Consider the following 13,850-nt stretch of genomic DNA (forward strand, 5'->3'; position numbering starts at 1 on the left):
AGACAATTTATGAGATCGTTTTCTTTTATTATTATTCAATATAGTAGAGGAAAAAGTAATTTGATAATTTATTCCTTAGCTAGAATTCTATTTTGTTTGATGCAAAAAATATTCATGATAAAATTTCTCATTGTATTCAAAATATTATTTCAATGGAAAGAATATGATTCTGTTGGTGTAAAAAAAAAATTAAATAGATGTAACCCAAGTTTTTTTTTTCCTTTCTACATTAGGGTCCTGGTGCCCCCTTAATCTTTGGTTGTCCAACAAAGAAGCTTAATGCTCCACCTTGCTATTTGGACGTAAAAAACATGAACTATTCCTGGAAAATACTTAGACCCCTTCCACGAAAATGTCAAAGTGGTTAGCAGATGCAATAACAACTCGATTGTTGTATTCCAATACGACACATAAAAAATTTTCGCATTATACTTCGTTTCAATATTCAAGCCTGAAGAAACAAACCGAAAGTACATAACCATATAGTAATTATTATACACAATGTGACATATCCTTTCATTCAGTTCGTTGAACTAAACAATTACGCATAGACACTAGGGGAAATTTTCTCCCATATCATTCAAATCTATATGTAATACAAAACAATAGGGAAACAAGCAGAAATACAATGATGTTTCATGTTCTTATTTATAAGAAAAAAAAATTCAAACGCCAGGACACTGTTTAGAAAAAGTCACAATATGGTTCAACAACATCAATTATATAGAGGCAACAGTATCATACACACGAATAGCACTTCCAAGATGAGAGAGAATATGTTCAAGCCTCACGTCCCATGGTCTGCTCTGATGGAGGAATCATAACCAGTACTGGTTGAGCATTAAAGCCAGGATGGGGTAACCTGCGACGGAGCTCACGACCTTCTTGACAAAGAGCACATACATGACAGAAGACATGAGTTGCCAAGTCACATGCAGATTCACACTGTTCACGCTGCACCTCATCTTCCAAAATGTTTCCGCAGCACCCACATGATCTATTAAGTGCTTCACAACTTCCCTGATTGCCAGGGACAATAAATCATTTATACAAAGATTTGAATTCTTTTTTATAATATAAGAATGTGATTTTTGTGTTTGAAAGAGAGTAGCATATTATAAATCTTTTGGGAACGCAAAGGCAAATCTCACTTACACAGGCTTTTCATCTATGAAACATGGCATCATATATGAAATACTAGAGGACACCAGGTAATTTTAAGCAATACAAAGATAACACTGAAAACACCTGAAGTTAAATTGAACAAAACTTTAAGCATACCACTAACTGACCTTGACTAATCAACTCCCAACAAAATTTACATACAAATTACCTATGTGTTTCAATTAACCAACTTACCTCCTAATACTAGGTATTTTTTTTATCCATAGAAAATACAACAACAGCGCCGGAGTTTGAATAAAAAATCCTGCGCATACTACTCCAACTCTCTTCCCCCCACCTTCACCATTAGGTCGATCTTAGTGATTCTCCTAATAGTAAGTCTATGATTATTTTCTTGGTAATCCATAAATGACATATTTTATATATCATAGAAAAGGCTACAAATTAAAGTTACTTTCTTAATCACAAACAATAATGACTCAATAGAGGTTTGTCACACTTGACATATACCTCATTGTACCAAAACTAATTGGAGGTGTACAATACGTGATCAAACATGAAAAATGGTCAACATAACTAAAATTGACAAATCCAGAATTAGAAGTTTGGAATCATTTCTTAAACAGTGATGCTTAGTTATATGGCTAGATCATCTTATTACAAGTTAAAAAGATGGGGAACCCAAAATGTTCCAGCTTGACAGAGTAGAGAACCCAATTTACATGTTCAATCTAGCCTAATTGGTTATACTGCACGTCTCAAGTTAGTGTTAATTATTTATTGCTAATATATATGAGGCTTGAAGCCATTAATAATCAAGTCCAGCTACCAACTTTCTTGGGATATGTAAACTGGATGAGATCACACAGAAACAGGGTATGTATTGCAATATCTCATTGTAACCCCCGGTATCAGTGTGATATCAGCAGCAAAATAGTTGGACTTACAATGGATTACAATACAGAAGGAAAAAAGATACAGTAGCATAGGTTATTTCAGACGCACTGATCTGAGTGATCTATCCTATCCACCCCTTGGCCACTACTTCCTTACTTCCCCTCTCTACTCTTCTCTCATTTTATTTAACTGCAGCTAGCAACAGAACTTCCCTCCAATTTCCTCGTATGGTTATGCTAGCAGTTAATTATCCCATGTCATGCCAATTCCTTTATCCAGTTAAGGTAGTGATCACCAACAATTCCTCCTCACATACACCCTCACAGATAGTAGGTTACTTAACACATTATCACTAGATTATAAGGAACAAAGAATAAAAAAGTAACATACCTCTAAATTGAACCTCCTTCGAATAGCAGTACGGCTAGGATAGGAAAACCATGGTGCAAGGCAATTCCAACCAAAGCAGGAATTCCCAATTATATACAGACCCGTATAAGGCATGCAATGATTGGCAAATGTCCCAGGAGCAGATCCAAGTCTCTCAACATTGCTTCCATACAGCACACAAGGAGCCACACTCCCAAGAAGACCTAGCCCATGACATCAGTTCAAGTATAAGCAATGTGAATAATGTTTTATGGTTCCAGATCAAAAACATAGCAAATGGGGCGGGAGGCTCAAGGATAGATCCACAAGCCTTTTTGCTTCACAACAATATTGCTTTTTATTTTTATTCCAGATTAAATTACAAAAACAATTCTATCAATCTGGATACAAGTCTAAAAGTATTACTGGAAATAACTCTTTATTTTAATTGAGAAATTCTCAAAAAGTTTCTAACTTATATCCAAACAAGCTTATAAACACAATAACAAATGTTTCCACCGTCCTATGATTTAGCATTAGCAATTCTAATTTCTAATTCCGGGGCTTTATAGTTGAGGTGCACGTGAGAAAATTACAATCTACAATCTGGATTCAACAAAACAAACAACTCGTACATAGCTGATGCCGATCTTTCTGCAGCTGAATTCTCTGAAAAACACATCATTCCTTTAAAAAAAAAATTATATATCACATTCACAGCTAATACGCAAACAACTTCCGCACAGTCAAATGGAAATGGAAAGCTAACACGTGTGGGATTGAAAATTCGAGGGAGGAGTTTTATAAGAAACATTCATCCGAATCATTCCCAAATTCCAATTTTAAAGGATACATTACGATATATACTCTAATTGATTAGGTTTTTTTATTTTGTTTTGTTCGCGATTCGATTGCAGAGGATGAAGAAAACGTAATTCGTTGGAACGCGGAATCAGAAGAGAAAAAGTAATAGAGAATGGAAACGTAACAGAAGCGAGATAGATGAAAAGCGATTAGGGCGCATAAATAAAGAAATGACATAGAAGCAGAAAATAGTTGAAATGAAATAGGACTTACAAACTTCGAGATCGCTGCTGCAGAAGTGATCGCTCTGACCGAGACAGGCGCAGATGGAGGAGTTCCAGGGAGCCCGGCCCATGGGCTGGCCGACGACGCTGGCGTGGCCTAGCGGGAGCCCATCGGCGGTCCAGCCGAGAAGAAACTCGGGAGTCTCGGGCAGAGAGGGCTGGGATTTGGGGTGGGCTTGGTGGAGAAGAGGACTTGCCTCCTCGTGATTGAGTTGCTTGTCATCGGCCATGGAGGTGAATAGAATGAGATCAGAGAATTGGGAAGTGATGTCGGTGGAAACCGGAGATTCCCCGCGTCGTCTTCTCCTTGTTTTATTATCTAAATCTAAACTAGCCCCTCTTTTTGTTACCACTCTTTCGACCGCGTCAACGCCACCCAACCCCACATCACAATACTATTTTTCTCTTCCTTCTTTTTAAATGCTACCAACATACGCCCTTGGATTCAGATCATAACGTCCGTCCTTTCATTACCATATCTCTTTTTATATTTATATTTTTAAATACATCATCTTCCTTCTTCATTTCAAGAAAAAAATAATGTTAGAGGGACTATGCCCATTCCGATATGAAGTGATATTAGATTATATTTATCTTTTTGTTACTTGATATTTCATTATGCTATCTCATTGATTACCTCATTTTGGATTATATTTACTTTTTAGTTAGTTGATATCCCATAATTTTTTTTACTTGATATTTCATTATCCTACTATATTATATATATATATATATATATAGAAGTTATCAGAATAATTATAAAATTGTAAAAAAAAATTATCAAAAGATAATTGTAATGAGAAATAATTTTGAATTTATCAAATTATCTAAATTCTAAATTTTAAATATTAAATATGTTAGTTAAAAAAATCATCAAAATAATTATCAAAATTTATACATTTTTTACCCAAAAATATTTTATTATAACACCTTTTTTAATTTAATTATATTTTAATGTCTTTTTTAAAATAAATATCATATATTCCTCCGCTTCGCACCATTTAATATATATATATATATATATATATATATATAATATTGTTAAGTTGTAGAGATTCATATTCATACAATTTAATATAAATTTTTAAAATTTAATTAAAATACACAAAAAATAATAAAAATTATATTGTCATCTAAATATAGATCAATCTTAATGATGATTGTAATGACTCGCCAGGTCTTCACACAATTTATAGCGTCAGGAGAAACACTAACATGTATTTCTCTTATCATACATAATGTATAAATAACACATCATAATTAAACAGTTATATACATATTAGGAAATAACAACTAATGTCCCAAATACATATATATGACTGATAATTTAATGTAATATTCTATACAAAATGATTGGCGAACTACAAAAAAAATTTCACAACAAAAGTCTCAGCTCTCCTACTGAATCTCAACAGAATCCGCTAACCCTTCACAACACCACCTAATCTTGAACTGCTCGCATACAATGTATGGTCATGGCAGTCCCAAATCCACGAGGAAAAACATGCTAGGGTAAGCTCACAGCAATAATCATCATAAAATAACATCAACATAAAATGAACAACAATAGAGTTCAACATTCAACTATACATCTTTCAAATTTAAAACAACAGCACAAACAACAATAGATATGTGTATATCATCAACTAATGTGTCGTCACACATATAAAATTAGGAGATCTCCAACAACTGAGGTTGAACAGTCTAAGTGGCATAAACCTACCGAATCCAGCGTTTAACTTATCTTAACTAGGTCAAGTATAGGGCATCGTTAGGAACTCCAAAGAGAACCAAGTATAGATAACAATAGGTGGTTGCTCAGGTGTGCCACTTAGACTCGGAGGTCCAGTACTACTGTCAAGATAGAAGGGTTTGGGTATGGGCCTACCATGGCCTTGGCTTACATCACCAATCCACATATGGAATTAGCACACCCACTACCCTCCAAGTACCACGCACCCTCCAGTACCTGGTCAAAGACTACATCTCTAACTAGATACCTTACTCAAATTGGTCATTCAACCATGACATGGATCGACTACTTCCATATCGCCCACACCATACCAATGGATTCAACTTTTTAAAACAACTTTCAACTTATACCCTTAGTACGATGTATCTCAACACAAGACATATATCTTCACCATATGTCCCCAACTTTACAACTTTTTCAACAATAGGCATCTTAACAACTTTACAACAATAACCATCTTTACAACAATAAGCAACATAATAACATCTTGAGTAAACAATTTAAACAACTATACTCATCAAAATCTAAATTTCAACAACTTTAGAGCAACTTACAACTTTACAACAATAGACTACTTTAACTTATACATACTTCATCAATAACAACATATAAACGACTTAGATCAACCCTACTCAACTCATCTTTATCAAACAACATAGCAACTTAAACAAATCATTCAGCTTACTCATACCCGGCGCAACCATCTCGCGCCTGGCGTGATATCCAACCCGAGAGCTCTAAGGCTTTTCCACACCCAGCGCCCTCAAGTCATAGACTCAAAAGAGTCTCCACGCCCGGCGCATCAACCCTGCACTCGACGCCCTCAAGTCAGAGACTCAAAAGAGTCTCCATGCCCGACGCATCAACCCTGCGCCCGGCGCCGCATCAGTAAAACACCCACACAAGGTCACTATTTGATATCACACCCGGCGTGATTTAACAATGGTGACCCCTGATGAATACACGTCTGGCGCCAAAAATTGCGCCTGGCGCAAGTTCAAGCAGCAACTCCTCAAACTTTGAAAATTTCATCAAAACCTGAAAATCAGAAGAGTCCACAACATGCAATCCATACCACTTGACATCCAAGCATCAAACAATCTAGAAACACATACAAATCCTACATGCACACACTTAGTGCATCACAATCGTCAAAAATCCATTTCAAAGAAAACCATAAAATATAGTTTCCCTAACCTCGAATTCGCAAACTCCAAGGTTTCGGGCTAGATGAGAACTTAGGAAAAAACTCCAAGCTACCACGGAAAGAACGAGGAAGGGAAATGAGCTTCGACTCCACGACCCTAACTCCACCACGTCCGAGAAAGAATAAGCTTGCGGAGAAGAAGAAAAACCAGAGAAAATGAGGATGTTCCACCCTTTGAGGAAGAAGTAGGAGTAGAGTGAGTGGAAAAATGAGGGAAGAGAAGCTCGAGTCTTACAATGATAAAAATAAATTTTGAAATAAATAATTTAAATTTATTATAGAATTCTACTTTATCCTTAATATTTAATTTTGATATGCATTCTCATTAATGTTATATTGCACTATTATTTTTTTTATCCTAACATAATTATACATTATTTAAAACGTGTTATTTAGGTCTTGATTTTTATAAGTTTTAATTTTGTATTTTGTGGTTAATTTCTATTAAGTTTGTGACTTAAATTATTTTATATTTGACTTAATAAGATGTAGTTTGAAAAACTTCTTATATAATAATTATTTAAGGGGCTAAGTCTTTATATCTTACATGATTAGGTCTTATGATGCAAATTAAACAACCTTTTTAACAATATGGGTAAACATGAGTACTTAAGATGATATTAGAAATGATAATTTAGCATTAACTAGATAATATATATCATAAATAAAAAAGTAAAATACTATTGACTCTTAATAAATATATTGAAAGTCAACTTTAAAAGTGTTTTAAGTAATCCACCATATTAAAGACAAGTTAGGTTATATTTTAATTTTATGATTATAAAATTAATTATCAACCCTTTTTAAAAAAATTATACATAATAATATACAATATTTTTATTTTACTATCATGAATAATATCATGTCAAACAAATAAATATTTTTATACAAATTTTATAATATTATACATATATAAAATATTTATAATTATTAAAAGTGAATAACCTATATTGAAGATAAATTGATTGAAACTTTAACTCAACAATTACAAAACTAATTATCAATCCTATCGAAAATTATTAATAATGTGATAAACTAAAATTTGGGAATTTATGTAAAATAATTACATTTATGAGACTTAATTAAATAGTTTTTTATTTTATTTTAAAAAATAATCATAAAATAATTGATTTTTTTTATCATTTGATATTTAAACTTTTAAAATGATTTAAATTTAACATTTTTTAAATATAAACATAATTATTTAAATAATATTTATATTGTATAACTAAATATATGTTCCATTGATGACACAAATTAAACTTTAAATATAAAGAAATTAATAAAATTTATTTTATTTATAGTATAGTTATGAAATGATTAAATTATTTTATCATTTCACAATTTGAATTTATAAAAAAATTATTAAAATTTTAAACATTATTTTCTTATATAATTTTGTATTAGCTTGTTTTTGAAATTCAAATTTTTATGTTTTCTATCACTTTTGTAACTAAATTATATTTAGAGTGGTGGAATTATATCGATCGAGGCTAGGGAAGAGATGAGGGGATTTCTTTTAGTTTTTTTTCTTCTGATTTGTTAATTATATTCGTTTATGGAATTTAGGGTTTATTCACATATTCAATTATTAAGGGTGTATTTAGAAAGCAGTTAAGTTAAATTCAACTGGAATTAAAAAATTATTTTTTTATTGAAATATATATTTTTTGTTGAATATAATTTTAAATTGATATTTAAATACGAATTAACACACTAACTCAATGTATATATTGGATATATGTTGGCATAATTGGTTTAAATCAATGTAAATTTTTAGAATTGATTTTGAGTAAACATAAAAAAAATAAAAAATAATAATAACATTTTATTTATAAAATAAAAAAATAATGACTTAATTTTTATATTAAATATTATTTAAAAACTTATTATCAAAATTAATTTTGAGTGTATAATTATAAGTATCAATAGATAAAACTTTAGAATCAATTTTATTTGATTGAAAAATTACTAATAATTATTCTTAAGTGAATATATCAAAATAATTATACTAGTTAAATATACTATGAACGTACCTTCATTAACTTTATATAAAATAAAATGGATTATAAAGATATTTGGATGCGGAACCAAATATATGTTTTTGACGAAATCGATTATCAATGTTCTGATAGCTATGATTATTACTGCATCTTCCCTGAATTGTCCATAATGTAAATATAAATTCTTTTAATAAATTAAAAGCTTGAACAGAACCCCATTAGATTATTATTGTTGTTGTACTATACAACTCTCTCATTTTATACGAATTAATTTTTTTAGAAATTATTTCATATTAATTATGATTATGTATATGTTTCTGTATGCATATATTTTTCATATTTCTTCCTTTGTGTATCAAATAAAGACCACACATAAAATAGAAATCAGAACAAGACACTTTGTCCTGAAATGAAATTGCCTTTTACTCTTGTTGGCAGTTTCTTAGTATTTTTTCCTTGATCGCAGGTCCTGGAAGCTTTTGGAAATTAAGTGGTCCCAAACCGAGATTGGTACAGACCGCTTATGGGACCAATTAATTACCTTCATCATCACATTTTTTTTTATTTACAATATTGAGCTCTAAATTTATATTTGACGTATTTTCTTAACATTATTGTGAGTCATCTTTTAAGCCATCCTAATTTAAGTTAATGTTCTGCATTTAAAAAATATACATTTTAAAAATAATTATACATTAATAATCATAATATTTTATTTAATAAATAACAATTTATGTATTGTGATATTATATTTATAATAATATTATTATTTCAAAATATATTGTAAAATACACAGTAATTTACTTTTTTATATTTTATTATATAATTTTACTTTTAAAATATCATATCAATCTAATCTCGTCTTATATAAATTGGATGTCAGTTTTTTTTTTTTATTTATAAAAAATTATCATTATTTAGTTTAGTTCAAGTAAACCAACGATTCAGTTAAAAGACTAAACCAGAACAAAATAAAGATAAACTGAACCCATGAAACCATAGTTGAACCTTGGAATTAGAACATTTATCATTTCTGGAAGAATTTAAACTCAAATGTCAAGAATAAAATTAAAGTATCATAATAATGAATTAAATAGAAGTTACCCTTTAAAGCAGGTAGTAATAGCTTATGCCTTAAATCAGGCAAAGGCCGTTCCTCAAGTTTTTCGGATGAGCTCTTTTTTATTCTTAAAATTTTAAGAACTTTTGTAAGTGTACCGTCCAGGTCAAAATCCGACTTGGCCTTCTACTCGGCATTAACCCGACTGGGTCCTCGGTATGGACCCAGTTGGTCGGAATCCGACCAGATTCGTTTCCCTTTAACCCCGCGCCATCATGATAAGAAACGGTTAGAGAAATCCCTTCATTCTCGGGGCCCAAGAGGCCCATGAACGATATCATAAAACCCAAAACCCTAGAGTTGAAGAGACAGATCACACTTTTGAATGCTCTAGCTTTGAGGCTTGACCTAGGAAAAAACCCTAGTCCACCCCTTGGCCGGAACATTTTGGCGCCCACCGTGGGGCTACGGTAAAACTCTTCCTACGCCCCAAGTCACAAGAAAAAACCTACACTCTACTATGGCGAGAGGCGGCACATCCAACCACGACCCACAACACCCTACCATGGAGGAGATGATGACGTCGATCAATGGCTTGAGAGAGGAGCGTGACCCAGAGAGAGAGAAGGAAAGGAAGTTTCCCGCACAAAAACAGAGTGGGCTCTGTGTTTTCGTCGGTGTGAGGTCTTGCAGCGTTGGATCGAGCTGATTTTTGGACTGTAGGTTCCAAAAGTGTGGTTCTTCATTTTGACCGTTCGGATTATTAACCGGAGGCCTGGTTTGGGAGAAAACAGCTTCATATCAGTAGATGAAAGTTTTCCAGCGCAAAACAGGACTGGTACTGTGTTTTAATCGGTGTGAAGTCGTTCACCGTTGGATCGGGCTGATTTTTGGACTATAGGTTCAGGAAGTGAGGTTCTTCATTCTGACCGTTCGGATTATTAACCGGAGGCCTGGTTTGGGAGAAAACAGCTTCATATCAGTAGGTGGAAGTTTTCCAGCGCAAAACAGGACTGGTACTGTGTTTTAATCGGTGTGAAGTCGTTCACCGTTGGATCGGGCTGATTTTTGGACTATAGGTTCAGGAAGTGAGGTTCTTCATTCCGACCGTTCGGATCATCAATCTGAGATCTGGTTTGTCAAAGAACAGCTTCGTATCAGCAGGTGGAACCGTTTTACGGGAAACAGGATATTAGTCAGCATCTAATGGACTTTCGTGCCCAGATGTTAATTCGTGGAGGAAACATGGGAGTCTGCTGCGAGGGTTTTATGCTAAAAAGGTTTTTAATGAGGTACCATCAAATAATAAAAATCATTATTTTCAAATTGATTCTAACTTGTAGGCAAACTCGTGATTAGTCGGTTAAATTCTGATTGGGCGAGTATAAATAACTCGATTGATGAAACTCGTGATTGTCGGCAAAAGTCCGGCTGGGCGAGTATAAATAACTCGAAGAACTCGTGATTGTCGGCAATAGTCTGGCTGGGCGAGTATAAATAACTCGATTGATGAAACTCGTGATTGTCGGCAATAGTCCGGCTGGGCGAGTATAAATAACTCGATTGATGAAACTCGTGATTGTCGACAAAAGTCCGGCTGGGCGAGTATAAATAACTCGAAGAACTCGTGATTGTCGGCAATAGTCCGGCTGGCGAGTATAAATAACTCGATTGATGAAACTCGTGATTGTCAGCAAAAGTCCGGCTGGGCGATATAAATAACTCGAAGAACTCGTGATTGTCGGCAATAGTCCGGCTGGGCGAGTATAAATAACTCGATTGATAAAACTCGTGATTGTCGGCAATAGTCCGGCTGGACGAGTATAAATAACTCGATTGATGAAACTCGTGATTGTCGGCAAAAGTCCGGCTGGGCGAGTATAAATAACTCGAAGAACTCGTGATTGTCGGCAATAGTCCGGCTGGGCGAGTATAAATAACTCGAAGACCAAACTCGTGATTGTCGGCAAAAGTCCGGCTGGGCGAGTATAAATAACTCGAAGAACTCGTGATTGTCGGCAATAGTCTGGCTGGGCGAGTATAAATAACTCGAAGACCAAACTCGTGATTGTCGGCAAAAGTCCGGCTGGGCGAGTATAAATAACTCGAAGAACTAAACTCGTGATTGTCGGCAAAAGTCCGACCGAGCGAGAATAAGACCAAAGTTTATGATTCAAGTTGATTCTTAACTTGATACACGTTACCCATCATTCATAATCGGAATTTTGACGATTTTAGACAAACAAATCGGAAATCAGGCCGATCTATTCATATAAATACGGCTCAATTTGACCTGACAAAATGTTATTCATCTTTCTCGCAAGAGTTTTGGTGATCCAAGACCTACATGTCGGGTTAAGGATGACTCTTCTGTTAGAAGCCTAAGATCATTATTTAATTCAGGATTTGGACGATAGCTTAGAACAGAGTTCACTCTTCAAACCTACATTCGTGTCGGCATCTAGCCGACCATAGGGTTGAGTTTCTATTGAATCACATACTCCCCATATTATTGCAAGTCGGCACTTTGCCGATCTTATGGTTAAGTTTTTCCAAACAAATGATATTTGCCACGTTATTGCTAGTCGTCATTGGGGCGATCATATGAATAAATTTCATCCAAACTTAGAAAGATTGTCCAATATCCGGACTGGCATTTGGGGAGAACCCTTTGTTGACTTTCATTAATAACGTAGAATTTTTTCCCCTCAATACTTATAATCGGCAATTGGCCGATCATACGGATAAATCTTTCCAAACTCTAGAAAATTTCTTCAATATTTTGAGTCGGCAATTTGCCGATTACACGGTTAAAGATCATTATTTTATTGCTCAATATTCCACGTTGAAGTAATGATCGAAATCTTGACAATAACGTCATTCAAGGGTGGCGTCCGACTTAGATTTGTTTGTTCCTTCTCATTAAACTGGAATTGGACAGATTATTTGGCTCAAGTAAGCTTTTCAATTTAGAATTATCTATCCCCTTTTCCTTATTCGGATTTTAGCCGAACATTTTGTTCCCAGAATAACATCCAACTTACAATTTCGTCCCACTGAAATTATTTATTTATTTTGGCGAACTGTGGTTATCTCTTTGGTATCTGGCCGACAACTTTTATATTATAAATAATTGCCAACGGAGTGAATCTTTCGTTGTCATGCTAATTCGGAATTGTGTGGATACATGGGGAGTGAGTCGGCGTTTGCCTGACTCCTTACTTACAATATCACGAGTTCGTGACTAAAAGAGTTTTTTCACTAATTTTTTAAGAACCGCGTATGAAACCTTCGGGTAGGCGACCGCCTCGTGCAAAAATCGATTTTACCTATTCTGTTGTCGTGTTTGGCCGTTGGTCTCGCGAAATCAATTTTAACTTAGAAAATGTAAACTTTTTCAGTAATCGGAATTTGGCCGACTCATTTGCAAAACCATTTTCAACATAGAGAAAATATTCACTTTTTATAGTAATCGGAATTTGGCCGATTCTTTTGCAACTCCAATTTTTAGCTTAGAGAAATTTTCACTTGACGTTTGCACCATCGTCATAATCTGTTTTTCAGCACACAATCATTCAACTCGCAGCAAAATAGCAACAACTAGAAGTCATATCAAATAGTTGACGAGGGATAGGTCAATAATGGCTTAGCTGACTCTCTTTCTACCATAAGCCTTCTCGCCTTACACGCTCAAGGCTGGAGGACAAGTGTACCGTCCAGGTAAAAATCCGACTTGACCTTCTGCTCGGCTAATACCTGACTAGGTTACCAGGCTACAAGCCTTTTCGCCTTATAGGCTCAAGGCTGGAAGGCAAGTGTACCGTCCAGGTCAAAATCCGACTTGGCCTTCTACTCGGCATTAACCCGACTGGGTTCTCGGTATGGACCCAGTCGGTCGAAATCCGACCAGATTCGTTTCCCTTTAACCCCGCGCCATCATGATAAGAAACGGTTAGAGAAATCCCTTCTTTCTCGGGGCCCAAGAGGCCCATGAACGATATCATAAAACCCAAAACCCTAGAGTTGAAGAGACAGATCACACTTTTGAATGTTCTGACTTTGAGGCTTGACCTAGGAAAAAACCCTAGTCCACCCCTTGGCCAGAACAGTAAGATATTCATATAAATAGCATTTTTCAAGTTAAAATTACCTTTTATTCAATTATATCAATGCTACACACAAAATTGAACCCCACACTTTCTGGAGGGAGAGGAGAAAGAGAATTTATCACACTTGCTAGTTGATTCCCTCAAATTTCATTCACCTAAATCAAAATTCATAACCGCATACATCGGCAATAATAAGAAAATCTTGCCATTTTGAATATAATCCAAGATAGATTTCTCGA

The 13,850-nt window shown here is 34.3% G+C and overlaps 1 protein-coding gene across 1 annotated transcript; it reads right to left on the reverse strand.

Annotated features, from left to right (window-relative positions):
• Positions 1 to 471: 471 nt before the first annotated feature.
• On the reverse strand, positions 472 to 3,873 carry LOC109796999 (PLAC8 family protein). Its single transcript, XM_020356880.3, has 3 exons — positions 3,469 to 3,873; positions 2,413 to 2,615; positions 472 to 1,020 (listed from the first exon to the last, which is right to left on the reverse strand). The coding sequence occupies exons 1-3, from the start codon at positions 3,707 to 3,709 to the stop codon at positions 781 to 783; spliced, it is 684 nt and encodes a 227-aa protein (XP_020212469.1). The 5' UTR covers positions 3,710 to 3,873; the 3' UTR covers positions 472 to 780.
• Positions 3,874 to 13,850: the final 9,977 nt, after the last annotated feature.

This window comes from Cajanus cajan, chromosome 6, assembly GCF_000230855.2.
Source record: "Cajanus cajan strain Asha chromosome 6, NIPB_CcT2T_4, whole genome shotgun sequence".
Taxonomy (NCBI): Eukaryota; Viridiplantae; Streptophyta; class Magnoliopsida; order Fabales; family Fabaceae; genus Cajanus; species Cajanus cajan.